This window comes from Elephas maximus, chromosome 9 (genome assembly GCF_024166365.1).
Source record: "Elephas maximus indicus isolate mEleMax1 chromosome 9, mEleMax1 primary haplotype, whole genome shotgun sequence".
NCBI lineage: Eukaryota > Metazoa > Chordata > Mammalia > Proboscidea > Elephantidae > Elephas > Elephas maximus.
The window spans coordinates 916,283-941,812 of NC_064827.1; the positions used below are offsets into that span (position 1 = coordinate 916,283).

Sequence of the window (25,530 nt, forward strand, 5' to 3'; positions counted from 1 at the left end):
TCTGTGTCCACAATCTAATGGGATGGGCCCAGCCTAGGGGCAGCACCCCTCACGCCCATACCCTCTGCGTTTGTAGCCCGGTGGGGTGGTCGGCGTGGACCTGGAATGGAGGCCCTTGTTCCAGGCATCGGGCCGGCCCTGCGCTTCCCTAGTGCAGCTGGCGGTGGAGGGCCGAGTGCTACTGCTGGACGTGCCTGGACTTGCCCAGCTGCCGGGGGGCCAGGGGGTGCAGGCCTTGTCCCAGCTCCTGAGCCAGCTCTTCTCAGACCCCTCCATCACCAAGCTGGGTGAGCCTGCGCCACCAACCAGAGGAGGCTGCTGGGTGCACCCTGGGGCAAGGTGAGGAGGTGTAGGCCATATCCCTTCATGTCGGTGTGGCCCCTCAGGTTACGGGATGGCAGGAGACCTGCAGAGCCTGGGTGCTTCCTGCCCCACCCTTGCCGACTTGGAGAAGCAGATGCGGGGCGGCCTGGACCTGCAACAGATGCACAGGCAGGTCAGCATGGGGGGGAGCAGTGGCGGGGCCATGGAGGGTTGGGGCTTGGATGTGGGGGGCGAGGTTTGGAGCCAGGTGTAGAGTGTGAATGGGGCAGGGCATGGGGACAAGAGTGGATGGGGCGTGGGGGGCGGGTCGTGGGTTCAGAGGGTGGGAATTCAGGGAGGGGCAGCCGGAACCCAGGCGAACCTGCCAGTCTGAGTCTGGTGCATCAAGTGTGGGTGGTACTGTCTTGGTAGATGCGGTTGGCAGACAGGCCAGGCCCACGTGTGGATGCGGCAGGGGCACCACGGGGCCTGAGCCTCCTGGTACAGCAGGTGCTGGGCAAGCCCCTGGACAAGGCGCAGCAGCTCTCCAACTGGGACCTGCGGCCACTGCGGGAGGAACAGCTTGTCTATGCAGGTGCTTGGGGTGGGGCAGCTGGAGCGCTCCCAAGGGGACGGGTGGCCCCCTCCCTCAAAGCCCCTCTACCACCCTGCGGCCCCCTACCTGTGCATTCCAAGGAGGCTGAGGCAGACCCCTGCCCCCAGCCACAGACGCCTACTGCCTGCTGGAGGTGTACAGGGCACTGTGCCGAGACCCCGCCCGCTTTCGCTTGTCTATGAACCTGGTCAAGAGCCTGGGGGCCAGGCGCATCGTGAGATCAGGGGCCCAGAGGCCACCTGACCGGCGGGAGGCCCTGGCCTCGCCCCAGCAGGTGAGTGCAGGCCTCTCTGGGGAACCATCAGGGATGGGTGAAGGTGGGGGGTAGGTGCACACCACCAGCTACCTATCAGAGCTTCCAAAGAGGCATCTAGGTCCTCACTCCCTGCTGACTGGACATGACCCCTGGAGGAGCCCAGGAAGCTGATGAGTGAGGGGCGGGCTGCGTTGCAGGTGCCTGTGGCAGTGGGTGAGGGAGCAGCCCCCGAAGTCTCCGCCAAGGACTTCCGCGTGGTATGTGACAGCATGCTGCAGGGGTTGGCACGGAGCCTGCGTTGCCTAGGTGTGGACGTTCGTGTGTTGGGTGCCGGTGAGGACCACCGCAGGGCGGCTGAGGTGAGCACGTGACTTGGGTTGCATGTGGAAGGACAGCAGTCCATCCCTAAGGACATCTGGGCTTTGGGACAAGCTGGGCAGAGACCAGAGAAGACGGTGCTGTGGGCTGAACCCCAAGGTGGGTAGGGCCGGCGGTGAAAGCCAAGCCGTTAGCTTCCTGTGGCAGCCATAACAAATACTGAGAACTGGATGGCTTGAAACAGCAGAAATTTATTATCTTGTAACTCTAAGCCAGAGTCCATAATCAGTCTTGGGCTGGTGTCTCGGTGAGACAGCTGCGTCTCACCTATTCCAGCATCCAGAGGCTGTGTGTCCTTTGCTCGCCATCCCTCCCGTCACTCAGCCTCTTGTCAGAGCTCTGTTATCGCAGCTCCTGCCTCCGCTGACCCTCCTACCTCCTGGTGATGAGGAGACTTGTGAATACACTGGACCACCCCAGCAACGCACAGTGGGCAGCCTTCATTGGTTCCACCTGACACTCGTAGTCTGATAACTTCTTTGCTTTCTGATGTAAGACATGCTGGCCTCATCGTGCATGTTCCCTGCCATTTCTCCAGAGCCTTAGTTCCCTTGAGCATAAATGGCACTGAGAGACCCATCTGGGTGCTTGCAGCCCCTGGGTTGTTTCTTGTTTCTAGGCCTTTGCAGCAGGTAGAGATATGAAATATCCTTTTTAAAAAGATGACGTACCTCATGAATTAATATTAGAACTTGATTCAGACCTGGGGTTTCTATTTAACCTTTTCAGTCTTCATCAGTAGCCCCTTCCTCTTAGCTAAAAGCCCTAGTACTCACAGTATATGAGCACCTACTCGTTTGATGCCACGGTTCACACAAAAAAATTCCAGAATAACAGTGCTTGTGGGGTTTTGTTGTTTCCGGGTTTCTTGTTTGTTTGTTTTACTCTCTAGCGTAGCTTGCTAGAAACATACAATTTACCGTGTTTTCACGTCGCTTTGCATAGTTCCTTTCTGTGTGGTTCATTGGTTTCATTTTCTTTTGATTTTTAGCAGTCATTTTTTAAAATTCTGTTTTTTAAAAGATTTACATGGCTCCAAGATCAACCTATAAAACAAGACAAATTCAGAGATGTCTGCCTTCTCTCCCTGCCCCTTCCCCACCTCTCCTTTCATTGATTACTTAGTAATAAGCAAACGCACACACATTCACAGCACCCCCCCCCATGGATAGGATAGTGTCACACGGCCACCTGGAGATGGTACGTGGCCGTACCAGCAGGGTCTTTAGCAATCCCTCTGGCTGCTCACCTCTCGCTGTGGGTCCATCGGCCTGTCGATGGACACCGGGGTCCCCGTCTTCTGCTGTTGTGGGCAGTGCTGCGGGCGCAGCCTAGAGTACTGTCTTCTCCTGCCTTCTATGGCTGTTCTTAAGATGCTTTTGTGCTGGGGATTTGGCAGCTTCCCTGTCATGTCAGGTGTGGATATGACATGCTTTTGACTCCTTGGGCTTTCTAAATCTGAGAAATTGGATCTTTCTTTGGTTCTAGAAAATTCTCAGCCATTTCCCCTTAAATATTGTCTTTCCCATTCTCTCTTATCTCTTTTGGGAATTCCAATTAAATCTCCTCTCTATTTGATCCATCTACTGAGGGTACAATTTTTTTTCTTTTTTAAGTTACGCGTTCCCTTTTCAGTCTGTTTCCCTGTAACTTTGATCCTTTGGGCTTTTCATGTCAGTTATTATATTTTATTATATGTTTTTATTTCTTGTAGCTGTTGTTCAGTGCCATCAAGTCAGTTCAACTCATAGCGACCCCCCATGTACAACAGAATGACACACTGCCCAGTCCTGTGCCATCCTCACAGTCGTTGTTATCCTTGAGCCCATTGTTGCAGCCACTGTGTCACTCCATCTCATGGATGGTTTTCCTCTTATTTGCTGACCCTCTACCTTACCAAGTATGATGTCCTTCTCCAGGGACTGGTCCCTCCAGATAAGGTCCAAAGTATGTGAGACAAAGTCTTGCCATCATCACTTCCGAGGAGCGCTCTGGCTGTGCTCCTGAGACAGACTTGTTCGCTCTTCCAGCAGTTCATGGTATAGTCAGTATTCGTCACCAGAACTCTAATTCGAAGGCATCAGTCCTTCTTTGGTCTTCCTTATTCATTGTTGAGCTTTCACATGCGTGTGAGGTGATTGAAAACACCATGGCTTCGTTCTCAAAGTGACATCTTTGCTTTTCAACACTGTAAAGAGGTCTTTTGCAGATTTGCTCATCACAAATCTTAAAGCTGTATTTGTTGTCTTTCAGATCTACTCAGTCCTTTTTAAAGATCTGTCCCTGTACTTTGAGTATACTTTTCATTTAACTACATGAACCTTGTTTATTTTGTTCTCTGTAACTGATGGTTCTGTTGTTGAATGTACCGTTTCTACTCAGCCTCATTTCTGTCAGGTTGGATTGACTGGCCATGCTGGGGACCACCTCCACCCAGAGTGAAAGGACAGGCCCTGGTGCACCCTCAGAGGCCAGAGAGGACCTCAGCCTGTGTGCTGTAGGACTCAACGGCTGCTGTAGGGCCCCAGGCAGAGGGCTCAGGAGGCAGAGGGGCCTGGCAGGGCCAGGAGCTGGGCTGGGGAGCAGGCGGGGGTGGGGGAGTAGCCCAGTGCAGGAGTGGTATACGATGGGCAGCCTGATCTTACACTCTGGCCTCCTGCACAGATCGCCAGACAGGAGGAGAGGATTATCCTGACGTCGGGGCTGCCGTACCACAAGGTGAGGACACCAGACATGCTGTATTCCCAGGATGGCGCCCTCCTGGGGGTGGGACCCAGGCAGCTGCCCCTCAGCCACCACATCCCGGGGTCCCCCAAGTGCAGGCGCAGTGGAGGCAGTGGGGAGGCAGGTCTGGGTCTGCACCCCTGCCCTGTCAGTAATGTCTCCCTCCCTGCAGCTCCAGGCCCAGGTTGGGGCTGGGCGCTGCCTCTCGGTTGACTGTTCCCTCAAGGCCCGGGAGCAGGCGCAGGCTGTGCTCAGGCACTTCAACGTGCGAGTCACCCTCTCTGACATCTTCAGCCGCTGCCAGGTGGGTCCCGAAGCAGGTAGGCCTCCACAACTGGAGGTCCCGGGTGCTCCTGAGGGCAGCAGGGCAGCACCCACCCTGGGCCTGCATGGCCCCTCTTTCGGGCAGGGCACCACGTGGCTGCAGGGCTCCCTCCATACTAGCACATCCATTGGGGGTTCAAGGTCTAGGGCTGGCGGCCAAGCATCCCTGGCTGGTCCTGGGGACATGCAACATGCTGCAACCTCGGTTACTTCCAGAAGGACTGCCTGTGGCATTGCCCTGTGGTGCCCGCTGGATGCCAGGGGCGGGGGGCAGCTCCCATCGGGCGTAGGTTTAAATGGAGGCATTTACTCCTGCAGAGGGGAGCTGGGGCTGCCTGGGAGAGCTCCTGGAATCAGGCTTGCTGTGGGTTTCACTCCTGGCTGGGCAGGGCCCACTCTCTGAGGGTGATGTTGTCCAGGGTACCAACTACCCTAGGTTCACGCCGCACCACCTAGAAGGTTCTGGGCCAGGAAATTCTCGAGTGGGAGTGGCCTCACCTGGGTGGGGCCTCTGAGCTCCGAGCCATTTGGTGTCACAGAGGCAGAGGAAGCACTTCCTTCCCTCTCCAGCCCATGTCACCTGCCAAGGGAAGAATTCTCCCCTGGCCCTTTAACGCCAGCACCACCCCCCCCACCACCCCCCACCCCGCCTGGCCTTGTGGGAGCCTCATCCTGCCCGAGGCTGGCTTGGCCAGACTGGGGAGCCACTGGTCTAGTTGGGCACCCCTCTGAACCATGGTGTTGTGCCTCTGTGCTGGCCCTGCCTGGGCTGGGTGAGGCTGCCTGAGCCTGTGGGTCTCCCGAGCCTGCCCAGAGTAGGGGCCTGCACTCCCTCCTCCGTGTGTCTGAGGGCCTGCTGGGCACACGGTCCACCTCCCAGGGGCACCTGCTGCTTTCCTTCCCCAGAGGAGCTGCAGGGCCTGGTTTCCAACAGGTTCCTTCTGGCTTGAACCGCTGCTGAGAACTTACATTTCTAACAGTTGCTCAGGAAGTCTCCAGTAAGAATCACCCGCGGACCTTATTAACATGTAGGTTCTGATCCGGTATATCTGGGGGTAGACATGCAAGTTCTCAGCAGGGGTTTGAACCGGCAGGAACCTGTTGGAAGCCCTGCTGCAGGGATTGGGGGAGGTGGCCAGAACGTGACTTCCACCCTGGCTGCCTCTCTGGCTACATCTGCCCACAGGGTTTGGTGAAGGAAGAAAGGACAACCCCTCTCCTGAAACCTGGCAGTGCACCTGAGCCCTCTGCCCCCCTCCACCCTGTGGCGCCAGCTGTACAGGGACTGTGCAGAGCCGGCAGGGGTAGGGGCTGCAGGGCCTCTTCCTTCGAGTGGAGCTCAGGGGCATCAAGAACTGTGTTCACTGCTGCTGTCTGTCTGTCTGCACCCGGCTGGCGAGTGGAGGCGTCTTAATGAGCTTTTCAGAGCCTTGGCTGTGCACTTTCTTGAGAAAACAGGAAGCCGGGTTGTTAGAGGAAACACCCTCCAGGCCTGGGAAGCTCGTGCTGGGGTGTGGCTGGGCCCCACTGGGCTTGACGCTCCTATAGACCCTGTGGCCAAGGGTGGAGCTTGGCAGCAACCACGCCCTGGGCCAGCCAAAGAGCCAGTGTGGAGGACTGTTGGTGGTGGGGCGTGGAGCCAGGAGGTCTCGTTGGCATTCTGGTCAGTCTGCGGTGGCTGTGTTAGTCCGAGCATGCTAGTTGGCTGGCAGCTTTACTAGGTGAACCTGGATTTGTCCAGTGGCTTTGCCCCCGCCAGGTTCTCAGGACGTCCAACCCCATCTTCTCCAGCCCAGGTTCTCAGGATGGCAGACCCCGTCCTCTCCAGTCCAGGGTGTCAGGATGGCCTACCCCATCCTCTCCAGCCCAGGGTGTCAGGATGTGCAGGCCCTGTCCTCTCCAGCCCAGGTTGTCAGGATGCCCAGGCCCCGTCCTCTCCAGCCCAGGTTGTCAGGATGCCCAGGCCCCGTCCTCTCCAGCCCAGGGTGTCAGGATGCCCAGGCCCCAAGCAGCCACTGCTTGGCAGGCCCTGTGTCTGCGTGGAAAGATGCCCAGTGCCTTGGCCACATTCCCACCACCCACGCAGGGAGCCCTTGCCACCGCCACCTTCCCAGCTGTGCCTGGAAGCTGAGCCTGAGTGGGCTCTGACCCCCAGCCCCACACCTAGCCCAGCCTAGCCCGTTGGCTGAGGAGACCAGCACTGCCCCCCATAGGTGGACACCTGGAAGGGCCTCAGGTGATACACTGAGAGGTCGCCAGGTGCAGAGCCTGCCTCGGGTGGCCCCAGGCCTGTGGGCTACAGACCCCACTCTCATCCTCAGGCCACAGCACAGGCTGACTGGCCATTCAGCCTGGGACTGACCTGGGCAGACCTCCCCATGCCAGTGCCCCTAGGGGCAGATGAGGGCGGGCAAGAGCCTCCCCGCCTCCACAGACCTGCCTCACGGCCCAGGCATCTGTGCTTAGGCCCACAGCGTCTGCCTGAGCTCCCTGGACGTGGGCGCAGACCCGTTGTCCCCAGGCTGAGCTGGCCACTTCCCTGGAGACTCCCTGCCGCCAAGCCGTTTCCATTTTCTTTTCCTTCCTTCTGCTATTTTGGTGCCATTCCTGGAGGGAGTCCCGTGGCTCTCAGACCCTTCCCAGCAGCCTCGAGGCACATGGGGAGCAGGGCAGGAAGTGACCAGTGACAGCCAGGGCACCTGGTGGATCTGTAGTGCTCACTACCCCTGCCACGTGTACCTGCGTGGCCCTGACCACCACGTGTACTTGTGCCATGTGTACCTGTGCGGCCCTGACCACCGCGTGTACCTGTGTCGCCCTCCCTACCGTGTGTACCCGTCGCCCTCAGCACTGTATGTACTTGGTCGTCCTCACCACCTTGTGTACCCGTCGCCCTCACCACTGCGTGTACTTGGTCGTCCTCACCACCGTGTGTACCCGTCGCCCTCAGCACCGCGTGTACTTGGTCGTTCTCCTGTACCACATCACTGGCTGGCCTTGAGGTGCCAGCCTGTGCAGCAGCATCTCTCCATGAGGACCAAACTCCAGGGAAGGCCATGGGGTGGGGTCCTGGCCAGACATGGAGGGACTGGTCCCAAAGAGCCACCTGGGGGTGCACCCCCCGCCCACAGCCGACATGGACCCACTTCAAGCTGAGTTAGTGGACGGAGAGGTTATGCCTTTTGCCGCATCGTCTGCCCTCTGCCCTCTGCCTTCTGCCCTCTCCCTCTGCCCTCTGCCCTCCAAAGCTGGCAGGGGCAGGATGGCTGGGATTGTCCACTGGGAATGTTCACTGAGAGGACATTCCCATTGCTGACCAGCATGGGAAAATATTTTATCAAAGAAGTTTAACAAAAAGTCCAGAGAGAACCCCTGACACTCAGGCACAGTCTCTTTTTGTCTCCCTTTTGGCCTCTCCACCACGGTGCTCAGGTGGCTGCGTGGACAGTGGAGGAAGGGCATCAGACCTCAGAAGTGGGTATTGGGGGGCACCATAGGACGGTGACCCTCTGAGATGGTGGGTCCCCTGGAAAGAGGGGCCCAGGCCACGGATGGAAGAAGGGGCCTTGTAGCTAGGGAAGGGAGCCCCCTGAGGACTGGGCCATGGGTACATTGGAACCCCTCCAGGCCACCACCCCCAGTTCAGCAGAGGCTGGGGAAGGGGGGGGTGGCCGGGCCTCCTGGCAGGCAGAGAGTGGCCTGCAGTGGTGGGTGGGTGTCAGCAGCCAGGGCTCTTGCTCTGCCCCCAACCCCTGTGGGACCAGATATCCTTTCGATCTTTGTTCTCCCTCTGTGAACGGAAGGATGGGAAGTAGCGCCCAGACCCTGGCCTTTGTCCACCACAGCCCCCAAGTCGCATTCCCACACTGGGTACCCCCGGTCTCAGGCACAAAGGGCCACAGGAGGGTCACCACCACCCTGCACGGCAATGTGCTTCGTGCACCCAGCCCCCCTACAGGGAGACCCCACAGGAAGACCAGACCACCCCCTCAAGACTCAGCCCTCCCCCAAGAGAGACCCAGCCCCCCCACAGGGAGACCTGGCCCCTCTACAGCGAGACCCGGCCCCTCCACAGGGAGACCCGGCCCCCCACAGGGAGACCCTGCACTCCACAGGGAGACCCGGCAACCCACAGGGAGACCCAGCACCCCACAGGAGACCACCACCACCCAGCACAGCCACGTGTTCCCCCCAGGGAGACTCACCGCCCCCCTGGGAGACCCAGCCACCCCAGGAGAAGGTCGGGTGTTCCTGCAGGGCAAGGACAGCCAGGGCAGGGAGGGCTGCCACGGGTCTCAGCAAGAGTTGGGGTGACAGCCCCACTGCGGAGATCTGAATAGCCCTCTCGTCCTGGGTGCCCCCAGAGGTAACAGCAGGACAGCAGTCAGGGCCCCCCCACCTCCATCCGTTCCCATCCTCCCCTGCCCCTTCTTCCCCCACTTCCCCTCCCCTTCCTATCAGCTTTCCAGAAAAAGCACTGGGTCTCAGCCAGAGCCCCGCCGGGTTCCCACCAGATGGCCCCTGGGGGCACTGAGGATGGGGCCCGCCACCCGAGGGCCACTGGCTCCCCGGCGCCTGGGCTCCACTGGGGCTGCCGCATGTGAAGCAGCACATCCACACCCTCAAACTGACATACATGGCCACCTCCTGCGTGCCTGGCGGGCCCCACACGGCCGTCTTTTCAGGTGGCATTTGAGGAGCTCCTCCCCATAGCCTGGCCCCTTGGGCACACCAGGCTTTCCCCATCCAGGCCCCTGGTGGCCTAGGCTGAGGGCCAGAAGGTCAGTCCCTCTGGGGCTGGTGTACAGGGAGATGGACAAGCTGGCCTAGGAGGTCCCGTGTGTAGACCCCAGAGCCAACCTCACACCAAGCCGCCAGCCTTTCACTCGGCTCGTGTCTGCGTCTGTCTACCTGGGGACAGGTGCTGAGGCCTGGACAGGGTGCTCTAATGGGCATGTCCATCAGCTGGTCTGGGGCCCGCTCAGGACGGAGCTGCATCCTTCTGGATGGCAATGGAGGAGTGCTTGTCTGCCGTCTGTGCCCTGCTGGCTTTCAAGAGGGGTTAACGTGCTTATAGCCGAAACACTAAACACAAGCTGGGAGGTGTGTGCTGGGCACAGAACCAGCATGCAGACTCAGGAGAGAGGAGGCATACCCTCCTGGGGTGGAAGCCGTGGGAGTCCAGGTGTGGGGCCAGTGGGGTGGGAGGGAAGAAAGGAGCTTTGCTGGTGCCCAGCCCCCACACTGGGGGAGCCAGAGCACACGGGGCTGTGGGCACAGATGTGTGTGCATGGTTCATGGACATGCGTCGTCTTCAGGACTCTGCCTGCGTCCACGTGCTTATGTCCACACGAGGGTGTGGGGGACAATGTCGGCTGGAGCCAGGACAGTTTGATGTAGGGCATGGACATGGCACTGGAACAGGACGTGGGGGCAGAGTGGAAAACAGATCCTGTGGCCAGTGGCTGGACCGCGGTTTATAGAGCAAGTGCTGGCCACCATGGGCCAGACAGGACAGACTGGCCAGGGGGTGACCGCTGGGCATGTAGGAGGAGGGGCAGACATGTGTACCCCTCAGACCTTCCTCCCATGTCAGCAGATCAGCCCAGGTGCCCTGGGCAGCAGCAGAGAGCCCAGGAGAAGGCTTCAACAGTAGGAGAAGGTAATGCCCACCCAGAACAAAACATCTGAGTGCACCCATGTCATCCCTCCACTCTGCATCGGCTGATGGCCACTGTGCCTGCCTGTTCCCCAAAGCCCCCCAGCACCGGCACCAACCAGAGCCCTGGGCAGTTTCCAAACCCTAGGATGGCGCAGGCCTGGCCTGGCAGTGGGGATCCGTGCTCTGAGCACTGATCCAAGAGGGTGGTCCGGCAGGTCTGGGTACTGCAGACTCCTGCGCAAGTTACCCACCTCCCACAGGTTACCTGCCTGCTGGCATGGCCTGAGGGGCAAGGGGCCATGTGGGTAGCGACTCATTGGGTCTGGGCTCCACCCCATGCTGGGTAGCCCCTGGAGGAGGCGAGGCAGAGGTGGGCACCAGCTCGACCCTGGAGCTAGGTAGAGGCCCGCGTTGCAGAAGTGGGGGGCACCATCAGCCTGTGGAGACGGTACCCCCGCTCACACAGCCAGGTCAGCAACCATGGCCCTGAGCCAAGAATGTCCTTTTACAAAAGTCAAAAGATGTGTGAAAATCAGAGGATTGTCACCCCTCCGTCTACAAAAAAAAAAATTTTTTTTTTTTTTTTTATTGGAGCACAGACACCGGTGTGACCACAGGCCACAAGGCCCACCAGGCCCAGTGTGGCTCTGGCCCCCACATGCATGCATGCACAGGTACATACACACCACACGCACACATACACACACACACCACACACCACATGCACACATACACGCACCACATGCCACATGCACACGTGCACCACATGCCACATGCACACGTACACTGCACCACACGCCACATGCACATGTACACGCATCATGCACCACATGCACACGTACACACGTGGACCACACGCCACATGCACACATACACGCACCACACACCACATGCACATGTACACGTGCACCACACGCCACATGCACATGTACACGTGCACCACATGCCACATGCACACAGCACATGCCACATGCACACGTACACGCACCACACGCCACATGCACACGTACACACGCCACGTGCACACACAGCACATGCCACATACACGCACGCCACATGCACACGTACACGTGTGCACCACATGCCAAATGCACATGTACACACGCACCACACGCCACATGCACATGTACACACACCACGTACACACGCACCACACGCCACATGCACACGTACACACACGCACCATACGTCACATGCGCACGTACACACATGCACCACACGCACACATACGTGCACCACACACCACATGCACAGCCTGGCTGCACCCCCATGCGCGGGGTCCCCCCTTCAGCCCTGGCTTGCACCCTCTTCCCAGCCGACCAGGGTGGAGAGGTCCTGCTGCCTCCCTAGAAACTTTAAACCTGTTGCCCATTGAGTACATTCCAACTCCTCCTGCCCCTATAGGGGAGGGTAGAACTACCCCATAGGGTTCTTTATGGCCCTGGAAACTGTATGGGGCAGTTCTGCTCAACAGCCCTGGTAGCACAGTGGTTAAAGCACTCAGCTGCTAACTGAAATGTTGGTGGTTTGAACCCACCAGCCGCTGTGATGGGAGAGAGATGTGGCACCCTGCTCCCATCAAGATTTACAGCGGCAGTTCCACTCTATCGTAGGGTCACTGGGAGTGGGAATCGACTCGATGGCAGTAGGTTAATTTTTACAGAAGCAGACTCTCTTCTCACATTTTTCACTGTGCCACCAGGGCTCCTGCCTAGAAACTTTACTGAGGCAGTATACATATAATGAAATGTACCCTTTTGAAGTTTGATGAGTATAGCCATTTCCATCATTTCAGGAAGTCCCCTGGTGCCGTTGCCCCCCTCCCCAGCCCCTAACCCTAAGCCTGGGAGCCCCTCCCAGGCACCCCAGTGCTGAGGGGGAGTAGGGGGCTGAGGGGTCCTGCAAGAAGCAAAGGGGAGACAGGGCCTGAGAGCAGGGGCAGCTGGCAGTTCAGACGGTGTGAACACCAGGTCTGAGGAGAGGCTGCATCTGGGTGGGCGCATTTGGAGGTGGGGCTCAAGGACCGAGACTAGATGTGAACAGGGTCAGCCAGGGCAGTGTCCCCAGGGGCAGATGTGAACAGGGTCAGCCAGGGCAGTGTCCCCAGGGGTGGGGACCAAGGGAGAGAGGCCCCCCCGCCTCTTCCCGGTCCCCTGAGCTCCTGCAGCACCCCAGCTGCCCTCCTCCATTTGGGCAGCCAAGCCCAGATGTCACTTCCTCCAGGAAGTCCTCTGTAACCCCCACACCCGCTAGACACCACCATGTTCTGACCCTTGCTAGAGTGGTTTGGGAGCCACCAGGAGCAGGACGGCCCCCTGAACCTGGGTGGCGGGCACAGGCTACAGGCTGTGGTTCAGGAGGGGTCAGACCCCAGACTGCGGGGGCTGGATTTGGGCTTTGCACCTGCTGTGTGGGGGGCCTGGGCCCCACTCTCATCTGTGAGACCCGGACAGTCAGGGGCCCCCTAGGCCGTGAGTCCCAGGACAGGCACGGCTCCTGTGCCCATCACCAGGTCTCTGCGGGTCCGCCAAGCCCGGGCCTCCAGTCCCCCCGCCCCTCCCTCCTCCGCCCCCAGCGGGGTCTCTCAGCTAGCCCCCCACCAGTCCGCCCCCGTCCCCTGTGCCCTCCCCGCCCCCCGCGCGGGAAGCCGGCCCGGGCAGGCGGCCGTTGGCTTTTGAATCTCCGCCGGGCGCCGCTGAGTGGCCCTTTCAAAGGCGGCGGCGGCGGGGGCGGGGGCCGTTCCCAGGCGCGCCCCGCCCCCCGCGCCGCCCCTCCTCCCACTTTCCCACGGCCCGGCCGCCGGCGGGTTCTCACGGCCGGCGCCGCCCCTCCCCCGTCTGGGAACGGCCGCTGCGCGCCGCGCCCGTGGCCCTCAGCGGCTGGGGGGGTCGGGAACCCCGGGGACGGGACGGGGTGGGGGTAAAGAGGGTCGCTGGGGAGCCCCAGGGAAGGGGGAGTTCAGGAGCTGCAAGGACGGGGGGCTTTGGAGACCCCAAGGATGGTGGAGGGACCTGCTCAGAAGCTCCAGTGTTGGAGGTATCCTCCACCCCCGCCTGAGACGGGAGGTTGCGTCTTCCCAAACCTCTGTGCGCCCCATTCCATTTGGCACAACCCAGGACAGAGGGGATGGCTGGGCTGTCGGGAACCAAACCCGGGTCCTGAGTGGAGGCCCGTGTTGGTGGAGCACCTTTCCAACGGCGCGTTACCCTCTGACCGACCTGACGGGCGCAGGGTGGCCAGGTTTAGCAGTGAAAACACGGGAGCCTGTTAAGGTTGTCTTCCAGATAAACGTGTCTAAGTCTACGATTTAAAAACGGACTCGTACTTTATTTGAAATGCTTTTTGCCCAGGATACTTGGAGTGGTTGTAAGATGCGCCCCAGCTCTCGCTGGCCCCCCTTGGGGGCGGAGGAGGGGTGCAGGTGCCTGTAGGGCACCACATGCCAGTCGTGGGCCCATCCCTAGCCCGCTTGGCAGTCGCGGTTGGGGGCGGGCTCTGTGGCCCAGGCTCCGGTTTCACACAGTTTTCGGCACGGGGTGTGGTCCTCTTGTCCCTGGCGGCAGGAGGTGGAACTGGCTGGGCCAGGCATATCTGGGAGACTGAGGTTCCTGGACTTGGAGGGGGCACAGTAGTTCGAGACTACATGCAGCTGGGTCAGCTTTGTCTAACTCTTGTCATCTCTGAGCCCAGCCTTTGGTGGAAAAGTCCCAAAATCCATCTCTTTGGAGAGCAGGCTCACTGGTCAGAGCCAGTTATTCCAGGAACCCCCCAAAATGGCAGCTGGGCTGGAGTGCCCAAGGGTGGCCCCAGGACATACTCCTGAAACCCTCTTGATGGTGTGATGAAGCCATCAGGCCAAGGAGTCCACACGTGGTCATGCCATCATACACTCCATGTCACACACACAGTCACACGCAGACCGTGTCACACACCTGACACGCAATCACAGTCACACACTGACATGCAATCACATGTACACTTCGTGCGACAGTCACACACACACCCTGTGTCACACGGCTGACACAGTCACACACCCCGTGTCACACGGCTGACAGTCACACACACACCCCGTGTCACACAGCTGACAGTCACACACACACCCCGTGTCACATGGCTGACAGTCACACACCCCGTGTCACACGGCTGATACACACACCCCGTGTCACACGGCTGACACAGTCACCCCATGTCACACGGCTGACACACCCACCCCGTGTCACACGGCTGGCACAGTCACACACCCCGTGTCACACGGCTGACACACACACACCCCGTGTCACACGGCTGATGCAGTCACACACCCCGTGTCACACGGCTGACACAGTCACACACACACCACGTATCACACAGCTGACAGTTACTCACACACCCCGTGTCACACAGCTGACAGTCACTCACACACCCCGTGTCACACAGCTTACAGTCACACACACACCCTGTGCTCACTCCTGACATGCACTTACACACACCTCCTGGCACTCACCCACGTGCATACACCCATCACTGGGATGCTCAGCACTGTTGTGTCTCCATCCTTCCCTACTCAACCCCCAAATGCTCCTTCACACACGTGCCCAAAGGTGGTCCTATCGGGGACCCTGCCTCTTTTGCACGTGTGACAGCCTGTCCTCATGGGCACCAGGGCCTGGCTCTGTGGCTGACACAGGGAGAGCCTGCATGGACCATCCCTGACTCCCCTGGGGATGCGCACCACGGGCCACTGCCCATCGTCTGCTCTGTCTTAGCAGACATTGTCTGGGCCATACAAAGGGGATCAGGGCAGTGACCGGTGGGGGGAGGGGCTGGGGCCCATGGGAACTGCCCTTCCTGGGCCAAAGGGGCAGGGCGTGGGCAAGGGCCCTGCCAGAGCTGCTGTCACTGGTCACGGGTGCCCAGCCAGGGAGACCCCTTCGGGTCCTTGAGTTCAGTTCGTAGCAGAAGAGCACTTTGGTTGGATTTTAAAACCTTCCCACCTAGTAGTCATGACATCTCAGGTGCCCAGGGACCTGGCCCTGTACCCTCTGTACCCAGCTGTGCCCCAGGCCCATGGAGCTGGGGGTCACACTCCACAGGCCCTGCGGCTCTCAGCTGTGGGCTGGCCTCCTTCCTGCCCTGCCCAGGTCCCCACCAGGCCTCACTCCAGACACACCCTGCCATTGTCAGGCCCAGAACGAGCATGGGTGTACCCACTCCAGGGGCTTACAGGGTCCTGTGGGTAAGCGCTGCAGGTCCCTTGCCGCCACTGGCTGCCCTCTTCCTCCCAGACGGCCTTCAGGACATCGTGGGAGCTTGAGGTGTGGGGCAGACCCAGGCCTTGCGGCTGGCGCCTGATTGCTTCCTCCAGACGCTAACTGGAGGTGTCAGGCAGACCCCCAAGCGAGGCCCCAGGGCTTTTCATTCAGCCCTTTGGCCCTGCTGGCTGGACCATTTGTTGGGGGTAGTAGCTCCGGGGTTCAGCATGGATGATACAGTCTGGGAGGCCTGGAACCTGCCGCTCAGAACCAAATGGGCAAGCACCCAGGGATGCTGGCCCAGCCTGGCCCCACCCTGGGAAAAGCGTGCGGGACAATGGAGGGGTAGGAGCCCGAAGGGGCTGGTGGGCAGGTTTAGGAGACACAGGAAGCCCCCCTGGGCTTGGGCACTGGGTGGCGGGCCCCTCGTGTTCTTTTTGCTTTTGTGTGCTTCCCGACTTCTGAGCACAAGCAGCCCTTCCCTCTGAGGCTCAGAGCTCCACAGTCCCAGGTACCCCCACATTGCAGACTGCGGGCCACCCCCCCATTGCAGATTGTGGGCCACCCCACTGCAGGCCTGTGGACCACCCCCTCCCAGGGCAGACCTGTGGACCACCACCCCCACCACAGACTTCGGGCCACCCCACCCTCCAGCTGACTGTAGAGTCAGAGATCCCAACTTAGGGTCTTCCAGGGGAGTTTCACCAGGGCCCAGAGCTCCCACCCTCACCTGGTCTCACTGGGAGGGCCGTGAGGGGGGTGGGGGCAGGGCCACTTAGTGACAGGCCACGGGGGAGCAGGAGGTCCCTAACAGCCCAAGGAGGCCTCTCATGGCCTGTACCGCCCCCCTGCGCCCCCCCCCCCGCCCCCGCCACCAGCCCTTTCCAGAGGAGGCAACCACTTGGCTTGGGTGCAGGGTGGGGATCCCTCAGACCCGGACACCTGGCTTTGCCTCTTGGTAGATGGATGTCTGTTAGGCTGGGGGAACGGGTTGGGGATTCCTGGACAGCCTGGCTGCTAGACCTGGGGAGCGGCTCCCAGCCTGGGCAGGCCATGTTCCATACCCCCGGCCCACTCTCAGGCCCCATACCAGGCGTCCCTGTCCACCCTCAGTCTGCCCCAGAGAGGCCCAGGTCCCAGGCTCTTTAGGGTGTGAGTGTGTGTGTAGGCAGGACTACACCCTGGGAGGCCTACCGTGCTTCCTGTGAGAGGCACCATCCCACCAACCACACACACTGCTCCATGTGCGCTCAGCAGACACCTGTAGGCACACAGGCCTGTGTTTCTGGCCAAGGGGCACCTGGGGCAGGAGAGTGCTCAGGGCAGGGGGGCTCTCGGGGCAGGGGGCACCGAGGGCAGGGGGCTGTACAGTACAGGGGCGCCCAAGGCAGAGGGAACACAGACATTCCTGGAGACGTGGTTCAGGACAAATGCCGTGACCTTGCCTGTAGCTCAGCTCTGGTTTTGTCATCATACTCGCTCCCCTTAGCAGGTGTGGCTGGGAATTCCTGGACTCCCAGGGCGCTGAGGGACACTCGTGGGCCTGGCTCCCAGGCTCACTGCTGAGAGAGCCTCCAGCACCCTGGGAACACCCGCCAAGTCCCTGCCTGTGGTCAGAGGCACAGGCAGGAGTCCCGGGTACTGCTGCAGCTCCTCCTCACATACTTGCCAAGCCTAGGTGAGGGGCAGCCTGAAGGCTCAGGACACCTCACACCTCCAGGACTGGCCCCAGCTTGGGGGAAGTGGCCAGAGCAGCCCTTTCCCACGCTCTTCCTTGGGGTCTGGGCTGGGGAAGGGGCTCCAGAGGGGACCCCTGGATGAAGCCTCACCCTGGCCGAGTGCCCTGTCTGGCTGTGGGGCGGGGACAGTGTTGGCCCAGGGTCCACAGCGGATCCAGGCTGGTGACCTGGTCCCAGGAGACGCGCCATGTGTCCACCGCCCCCAGCAGTCCTCAGAGTCAAGTGGGGCATTGGCACTGAGCGGCCTTCTGCAGCCTCCCAGTGGGAGCCGTGGGAACGCAGTGTGCAGGCGGACCCCTGGGACCGGGAGCTGGGAGCCTTCCCAGCCCCTCCTGCCAGGGACTCACCTGGGCCCTCCCACGCCCCTGGCCCTTCCCACCAGCCGGGCTCTGGGGCGGTGGCCACCGCACCCTGAGGCTCCCAGACTGCAGGAAGGGGAGGGGGGAGGAGGGGGCTGGGCCCCAACCTGCAGGAGCTGTGGGCAACAGGCACCCAGGTGGGCTCTTGGCCTCTGTCCAGGGACCCTTGGGCTCCCCTCTTATCCCTGCCCAGCCCTGATGGCCCCCTAGCTGGGGGTCTGCCTTCCCACGCAGGGAGCTGAGTGAGGAGGGCCACGTGAGACCCCTGTGCAGGGGTTCTGCCACCCAAGCCTGTGACCGTGAGCCATACTCAGCCCCTTGAAGCCCTTCTTTCTTCAAAGTGGAGGAGGGATGGAGGCTGCATCACCTAGGTGTCCTTCCCACAGACCTATCATGTATAGCGGACAGTAAGCTTTAGAGGGCAGGGCCGGCAGCCTCCCTTGGGCCGTGGCCACTGCCCGCCGGGGCTCCAGGATGGACAGGGAGGTCCTGGTGCCAGGCCTGTCCCTCAGGCAGCCGGCCAGGCACAGAGAGGGCGGGCACTTCAGGCGGGCGGCAGAACCGGCCTTTCCAGCCAGGGAGGGAGCTGCACTGGGTGATGGTGAGGCCCGCCAGCGGGCAGCGGCTGCCGTGGGAAAACCAGCCCCGGTGGTTCCCGAGGGTGGGGCCAGGCCCTTGCAGAAAGGACTGGGTGCTTGTCTGCGGCAGGCAGTGACTCAGTGTGAGCTGGCCAGCCAGCCTGCCGGCCCACCTCGGACCCCAGCCACCTCCTGCGGCTCTGACACCCCTTCCCTCACCTCCTGGCAGCCAACCTTGGCCTGACCACGTCCTGTGGGGATCTCAGCACCCTACTGAGCCCAGGGCCAGTGGGCCACTGCAGCTGTACCCTGGGCAGCAGGTGGATGCAGGGCCACCCACTCCCTCTCAGCCCCTTCCCCAGCGAGGCCTAGCGGGGGCCCTCTACCTGTACCACTGCCTTAGGAAGACCCCTGGACTTGTGACCCATGAGGGCACACCCACAGCAGCCTTCATGGCCAGCGTCTAGGCTAGGTGGAGGTCTTCATGGGGACAGGTGCCTCCACCATGGTCAGGGAGCCACTTGGTGGACAGCTGGGGCCAGTGGCAGAGGGAGGGTCCTGCCTGGGGAACAGCTAAGCCTCAGGCCCTGTCCCAGCCAGGCTAGCACCCAGTGGAGATGCAGCAATGAGCCCCCCACCCTGAGTGCAGCCTCCCCAGTTTTTGAAATGCTGATGGGGAAGGGCAGTGGGGGAGGATGGACCCCGCCCTGCTGTGGGCACACCTGAGGCCCAGTCCCCCGCAGCAGCCACCTGCAGGCTCCATGTCTTCTCATCTCAGGGCCCTGGGAGGGGGGGCGGGAGGCAGGACTCTGGGCATGACCACGGCCCCCTCCCACCACCTCTGCACAGGCGGTCCTGAGAATTTCTGGGCCCTGCCCTTGGCCCTGCTCCCTGGGTAGGGATCTGGGAAGTGCCTGTGTGTGTCCCCAGGGCACCTGCGTGCACCTGTGTGGGAATCGGGGCCCTGCGGGCTCTGCCTTGTCAGGGAACCCTCGAGTCCAGGCCCAGCTCCTTGTCCTGGCAGTGATGGTGCCTGGGGTGGCATCAGCAGAAGGGCAGCAGGACTGGCAGCCCGCCCGCCAGGTGCAGTCACCGATGGGGGTCAGGGCACCCAGTGCTGGCTGGATCTGGCCTTGGTGCCCCACTCAGGGTCATTGCTGGGGCCAAAGGGTGAGCTCCTCACAGGACCTGTGGAGGTCACCCAGACACGTCACAGGCTGGCGTCAGGGTCACCACGTGTTCCTGATGAGGACACTGTATGGAAGCCATCACGGTGTCCTTCCTGATGCCTCGGGGGCAGCAGTGCCCAGGGGACTGTGCTCGGGTGGGGGAGGGTGATGGCAGGGCCTTGCAGGTTTCACAGCAGGAGAGGTTGCCCAGCTCTCGAGGGGCTGCACAGCCAGGTTGGGCACCACAGTGGTGGACATGAGCTGCGGGGCATTGGGCTGAGAGGGGAGGGGTGTGTGATCGGCAGACCCAGAGCTGCAGGCACCGAGCATGGTTCTGGGCTTCCTCGAAGCCACAAGGGCTCGGGGAGCCAGGCCCTGCTCAGACCAAATCCCTGTGCCCCCCCAGGTGTGTAACTGTGACCGGTACCTGAAGGTCTCCAAGGACATGATGAAACACCTCATGAGGCTCAACGGTCACCAGGAAGCCTCCAGCAGCACAGGTGAGGGCACAGGTGCAGCCTTGCCGGTCCCCGAGCCCCAAAGGGTCGATCGTGGGCTCTGTGGGGACAGGCAGCCCAGCTTTGAGCTTCTTGGTCAGGTGGTGGAGGGAAAGGTGCATGCTGGGAAGGGACCCTTGTGTGCCAGGCAGGGAGGCCCCGCCCCAGGTCACCATGCAGGCAGCACGAGGCTCAGCCCTCAGTGACCTCCCTGTGTGCTGTCCCCACCTCCTCTGGTGGGCCCTGCATAGCTGCTGGTTACCCTGGTCACATGTGCCATGCACACAGGTGCACACTCACCTGCTCACGTGCACAGCCGCTCACATGCACACGCCATATACACACGCATGTGCACACCATGAACTCACATGCATACACACATGCAGTTACATGCACACCCAATAACAAATAGGCACACCTGAGCAGACATGAAGGAGGGTGGGCACCAGCTGGCCCCCCGATTTCTCCCTGCCCTGCCAGGGGGGTTCCTACCAAGGGACCCAAGGGACTCCGACAGCCCAGTCGGCTTTCCTGTTTGTAAAACTAGAAAGAGGTTTCTCCCTTCTCCTGCCTTCCCGAGAGAGTGCTGCCCACCTCAGCAGAGAGCTCTCCCGGGCTTCTGGCAGCCCCCAGCCCTCCACAGCGTACCCCCATGGCCTGTGCCCACCCCCATCCAGCCCCTTGGAGGTTGGCTGCCTTGAATTCCCGCCCAGGAGTTCGCACTTATCCCATCCTGGGCAATGCCTGGTATGGAAGCCTCGGACGGGAGGGGGTCTCAGCCGTTCAGACCCACTGCAGTTAATCTGGAGCTTTGTTGAAGAGACGTTTGCCAGGCACATTGCAGGGTAGACACGGAGGGCGGGCCTCCCACCTGCTGCTGGCCTTTTGGAGGTCCCCATCCAAGGTCCTGAGCATCTCACCAGCCAGGAGCATCGCCCCTCCCCCCCCCACTCGGCCCAGCCTGGTGCTGGCTGGTTGCGAAACCAGCTCCTTGGCAGAAGGCTTATCTACTCATCACCACAAACGGGCCGCCCCCGCCCGTGCCGGCACCGTTCTCAGGCCCCCAAGTGCCCTTATCAACCCATCTCGAGCCCAGAACGTGTTTCCCAGGGACCTTTGAGCCCCAAGAACTTTCCAAGGTGTGAGTTTCCTCTGAGTTCTCCCTCCCTTACCCCTCTTTGCTGATGGTGTGCCCCAGGGGCTGGGGGTGTGGACAGGACAATCCCACGACCCACTGCCATCCTTGTTACCAGGTGAAGAGGCTACCCCAAGTGAGGATGGGCAGGGGACAGGTAAGCCTTGGGCCCCTGCCGAGGATGAAGTCGCTGTTCCCCGGGGCCCTGGCACCTTGGCCCCCGCTACAGGGTTTGTCTCCTGGTCCAGCAGAGGGATCACCCAGTTCTCAGGGGACCACAAGGCAGGGTCGGGGGGCACTGGCCAGGGAGAGCTGGGGAGTAGGGCCCAGGATAGAGGGCTGATGAGCCAAGGAACTCCTGGGTGGGGGCGGTAGAGGGCCTGTGTGGATGGGGGAGCTCAGGAAAAGCCGCCAGGGGGCCAGGCGGACCCCACGTGGGCTTGGGCACAGCAGTTGGGGATGCTGGCTCTCAGCTGGAGGCTCGGTGGCCTCTTCCCTCTGTCCAGGTTCAGCACCAGAGCCGACCCCCAAGGACTGTGTCTACGACCCGCCATGCCGCTGGCTGGAGACGTCAGACCTACAGACCATCACGCCAGCCACGCTGGGCAATGGCACTCGGCTGCAGCTGGCGGGGGTCCCAGTGGGTGTGCTGTGGCGCCCGGGACAGTGGCCTTTCTACTGCTGCACAGGCTGCGGCAAGGTCTTCTGGGAGGGCTCCCATCTGGGCCGCCTGACTGCAAAGTTCCACGAGGTCCTGGAGCCCCCAGCCCGGCTGGCAGCCCCACCAGGACAGGCTGGGCCCCAGGAAGCCCTGCAATAAAAGTGGTCTTGGATCCACACTCACCCTGCAGGCTGCTGAGTGTTTCCGTCCACGTGTTGAGGGGGTCACCGAGAGGGCGGTACACCCACCTGGCAAGGTCCAGGACCAGACCAAGGTGACACTGAGGCCACAGGGCTCCTTGAGCTGGGGGTGGAGGGAACAGGCTGCCATGTGCTCTCGGTGGCCCACCCACATGCCAGTCCCACTCCCAGCACTCCAGGCTGGGCAAGACGGGGCCCTCCCTGTCCTCCATCAGCTAGGCCTGCCCTGGATCCTCCAACCCCAAGGAGTGCCAATGTTGCTGTGCTGCCGGGGCCTGATGGGATCCCAGGAGGATGGACAGACCGAGGGAGAAGCTCCCTTGGGGAACAGGACTCGAGTGGACCCAGAAGGCGGATAGAGGGATGGGTGGGGCACCATGGCCACTATCCTCATCTGGGAAGTCGTCCATTGTCCCAACCAGAAGGATGAGGCCTGGCACAGGAGGGGCCCCTCTGTCCCTCTCATGGCCAGGCAGGACTCCTCCCAGGAGGGCAGCAGCTGCTCCAGGCACTCAGCACTCACAGCCAGGTGGCTGCTCCTGCCCTGTGGCTGGAGAGGAAGGAGGTTCTGCGGGTCACACGGTCTGTTCCTGACCCCTCTGGAGGTCAGACGACACAGGGTATCATTCAGGGAGCCCTGGGGGCTGAGGCCCTGGGGGAGGGGCACCAGGCAGGAGTGTGGGCTTGGGATAGGGTGGCCAGTGTCTCAGGGTGGGTGCCAGCTTGCTCTCGGGCCTCCTCCAATCTCACCCCCAGGAACCACCCCCTCGCGCTCACATCCCCTTCCTGCACTTCCTGCCTGGGCGGAAGGAAACCAGCTCAGATTTGGCAGAGGAGGCGGGTGGGCGGAAGCCTCAGGCAGCCTTCAGCCCAGGACCTCACACCTGCAGGCCCCAGGTGTACAGGTTCCGGCTGCTCTGGGGCCTCCCGGCAGGACCCTGGCCATCCCAGGGCTGGCATTTGTTCTCCTGTCTGAGCAGCTGGGGTGGGGGGGGGCGGTGGCAGGGAAGGGACAGCCAGGGCTGGGGCTCCAGTCTGAGGAGTGCATCACAGGTTTGCCAGGCAGTCTCCTCCAGCCCCGCTCCACTAGGCTGGCCCTGCTGGGTGCCGCTCACTCAAGGTCGATGCTGGAGGAGTGGGCACCAGGTCAGAGCCAGCCCTCCCCTGTGGTCACTGCCCGGTCCTGCTGGGGGCCCCCAGGGCTGAGATGGGTCAGGTGGGGCATGCAGGTGAACAGGGAAGCAGGACCCAGCGGGGCTGAGGGGCCACCCTCTCGAGAGGGGCCCACGACCCGTTCTGGTGAGGCAGGGAAGTGACCACTGCTCTCTACCTCTCTAGGACCAAGAGGAAGCAGCCCAGGGGGCCAGCTCCCTCCGCCCAGCTGCATCCTGGAGGCCCTGCTCTGGCCCTGGGCAGACAGGATGGCCAAGGAAAGGCTGGGACCCAGCTGCAGATGGCGGTCTCCTCCCGGCTCTGGGGCTCAGGCCGGACTGCCTGGCATCAGGCCCAGGTGGCTAGTGCCGGGTCCTTCACCTCAGACTCCGGAGCGGGGTGATGCTCTCCTAGCCCCAGGGGCAGGCTCGACTGGCAGCGGCCAGCTGACGGTGGGCTCTGGCCCCAGTGCCCGGCTGGCCAAGGAGCCGCCTGCCTGCGCGGCGATTGTCTGCGGCAGTTCCTGCCCAGGCGTCCTTCCTCCGAGGCCTGGCCCGGCCGTGTTTGTTATTTGATCTCTACCCTCTCAAGGCCTTCTACCACCAGGTGTCTGGGCTGCTGGGAAGAAACACTCTTCTCTTTCCCACGCTCCCCGACACATTTTAATGAATTAGCTGGAGGCCCCGCCCCCACTGCCGGCCGCTCACCCTCCGCTCTGTGCCCAGTGGTGCCTTGAAGGTGGCGGAGGGCCTCAGCCCAGGTCTGGCCAGCTGCCCTCTCCCCTCTCTCTGCCCCTGCTGCCCTGGCCACCTTGCCCTGCCAGGGTCCCCGGGAAGGATGGGAAGGGGGTCCTTAGAGGGAGAAGGGGGGCCCTTCCAAATCCCCCATGTTGGGGTCAGAACCAGGCCAGTGCCCAGGGCAGCAGGCAGGGCACCTACAGGGCCTCGTGGCCAGGCCCAGGTGGCAATGGAGGGGGCCAGAGTCCAACCTCGCCGTCAGGACTTTGTTCTCTTTGCCTAGCCCTGCTCTTGGAGAGCAGAGGACCAGGCCAGTTTGCAGGGGACCACAGTGAGGATCATGATGGCCCATGCTGGGGGCTCGAAGGGGCTCCTCCCACCCACTGACCCATCTGGACGAAGTGTCCTCTTCTGGGATGGGCTTGATCCAGCAAACATTTAGGACGGGCTGGTGCCCTGCTGCCCCCTCCTTCCATCCTTGGCCAAGCCTCCGGTTCCCAGACCTGACAACCCCGTGGCCTCAAATGTAGACGCCATGGGGATATGGGTGTGGGGCTGAGTGGCTCAGAACACAAGTTCCCTTCTCTGCTGGCCACTAGGTTGCTCGGCTGGGGCACCCGCCAGGCCGCCGACTCCACAGCCTGTGGTGGGGCTGAGTTCCCACACGGAGCTCACAGGCCCCTTTGTCTGCCGCCTGCCGCAGGGCGTCAAAGGGCTTTCTCCCAGGCTCTACCCACTGAGGCCACAGGGCCCACAGGTGCCCTTCCTCTGACCAGGCCTGCTGGTGATCTTCCCGCCTTCCCAGAGGGAGGAGCCAGCTGAGGGCCCTGGGTGGCCTCACCCACTCTATCGTCCCTCCACACTGGGCCGCTGCATCCCCCCATCTCCAGGGCTGGCAGAGAGAGACCAAGACCAGGACGGAGCCACCTGTGTCTTGGGAGCCCTCCCCTCAGTGTCCAGCCCCACCCCCACCCATGCCGGGGTGAGGCCGAGGCATTAGGGAGGAGTGGACAGTGGGCAGTGGGCAGCCAATGCCTGGCAGGCCAGGACCTGGCCCAGCAGGTTCGTGCCCAGCCCAGGGCTCCCCTGTGGCTGCAGCCACCTGAGCCAGGCTGCTTTCCTGAGCTCCAGGCCTCTCATTTCTAAATGGGGTCACAGTGAGGCCCAGACTCCTGGAAGAGGTGCCTCCTCCTTCCCTTCTTGTCCCCCATCTGGGTGAGGTTGAGGGGCTGTTCACAGTCCAACAGCAGTAGATTCTGGGCCCTTGATGGGGCAGGTTCTGGGGTCACAGCCCCCTCCCCACAGCTGCCCTGGGCCAAGTGAACAGGCTTTCCCATGACCGTGGGACCACGGGTAGGCTGTGTGGGAGCCATCAGGAGGGGCCTGAAGACAGCTGCTCCATGGACCACGCCCACCAGGGTCCCGGGGTCCCAAAGAAGGCCCTCAGGAGGCCAAGGCACTCCTGTGTCATCAGGGCCCCTGGGCCTGCCGAGGTCATGGGACCCCCTGCCCTGACCAGGCTTTGGGCCTTGGCCCCTGCCTCCCTGCTGGGACCTCCATCTGTGGCTGGACAGGGTCCCCTTCTAAGTCTCAATGTTCCCACCTTTAGGGTGGGGACAACCCTGAGCCACCAGCCCAAGAGCTTCTGGGAGTGGGGGCAGGTCTAAGCAGAACGGACTAGACCAGGCCTGGGAAGACCCAGACTGAGCTTCTCCTGGGACTCTGCTCCTGGGCCTGACATCAGATAGCCTGGCCACCAGGAAACCAGGGGACCCCAGGGGCAGTGTGGCCCTGTCCCAGTCAGCAGGG

At 61.8% G+C, this 25,530-nt stretch overlaps 2 protein-coding genes across 12 annotated transcripts in view; both read left to right on the forward strand.

The window, feature by feature from the left end:
- Positions 1–21,876, forward strand: part of EXD3 (exonuclease 3'-5' domain containing 3) — a 201,929-nt gene extending 180,053 nt beyond the window's left edge. For 5 of the 11 annotated variants that reach the window (XM_049897194.1, XM_049897193.1, XM_049897192.1 and 2 more), the window contains 10 exons: positions 77–287; positions 387–496; positions 736–898; positions 1,027–1,193; positions 1,373–1,534; positions 4,218–4,271; positions 4,450–4,581; positions 19,746–19,839; positions 21,090–21,128; positions 21,478–21,876. In XM_049897194.1, coding sequence (XP_049753151.1) covers positions 77–287; positions 387–496; positions 736–898; positions 1,027–1,193; positions 1,373–1,534; positions 4,218–4,271; positions 4,450–4,581; positions 19,746–19,839; positions 21,090–21,128; positions 21,478–21,791 — 1,446 coding nt within the window. In that variant the 3' untranslated portion in view covers positions 21,792–21,876. Of the gene's footprint in view, positions 1–76; positions 288–386; positions 497–735; positions 899–1,026; positions 1,194–1,372; positions 1,535–4,217; positions 4,272–4,449; positions 4,582–5,507; positions 5,630–5,787; positions 9,799–19,745; positions 19,840–20,727; positions 20,829–20,895; positions 20,976–21,034; positions 21,129–21,477 lie in introns of those variants that run through there. The other 6 variants (XM_049897196.1, XM_049897198.1, XM_049897201.1 and 3 more) reach the window with 6 other exon arrangements.
- A 333-nt stretch (positions 21,877–22,209) lies between these two features.
- LOC126083423 (uncharacterized) lies at positions 22,210–23,559 on the forward strand. The gene is made up of 2 exons (XM_049897212.1): positions 22,210–22,978; positions 23,171–23,559. The coding sequence occupies exons 1-2, from the start codon at positions 22,210–22,212 to the stop codon at positions 23,557–23,559; spliced, it is 1,158 nt and encodes a 385-aa protein (XP_049753169.1).
- The last annotated feature ends 1,971 nt before the right edge of the window (positions 23,560–25,530 follow it).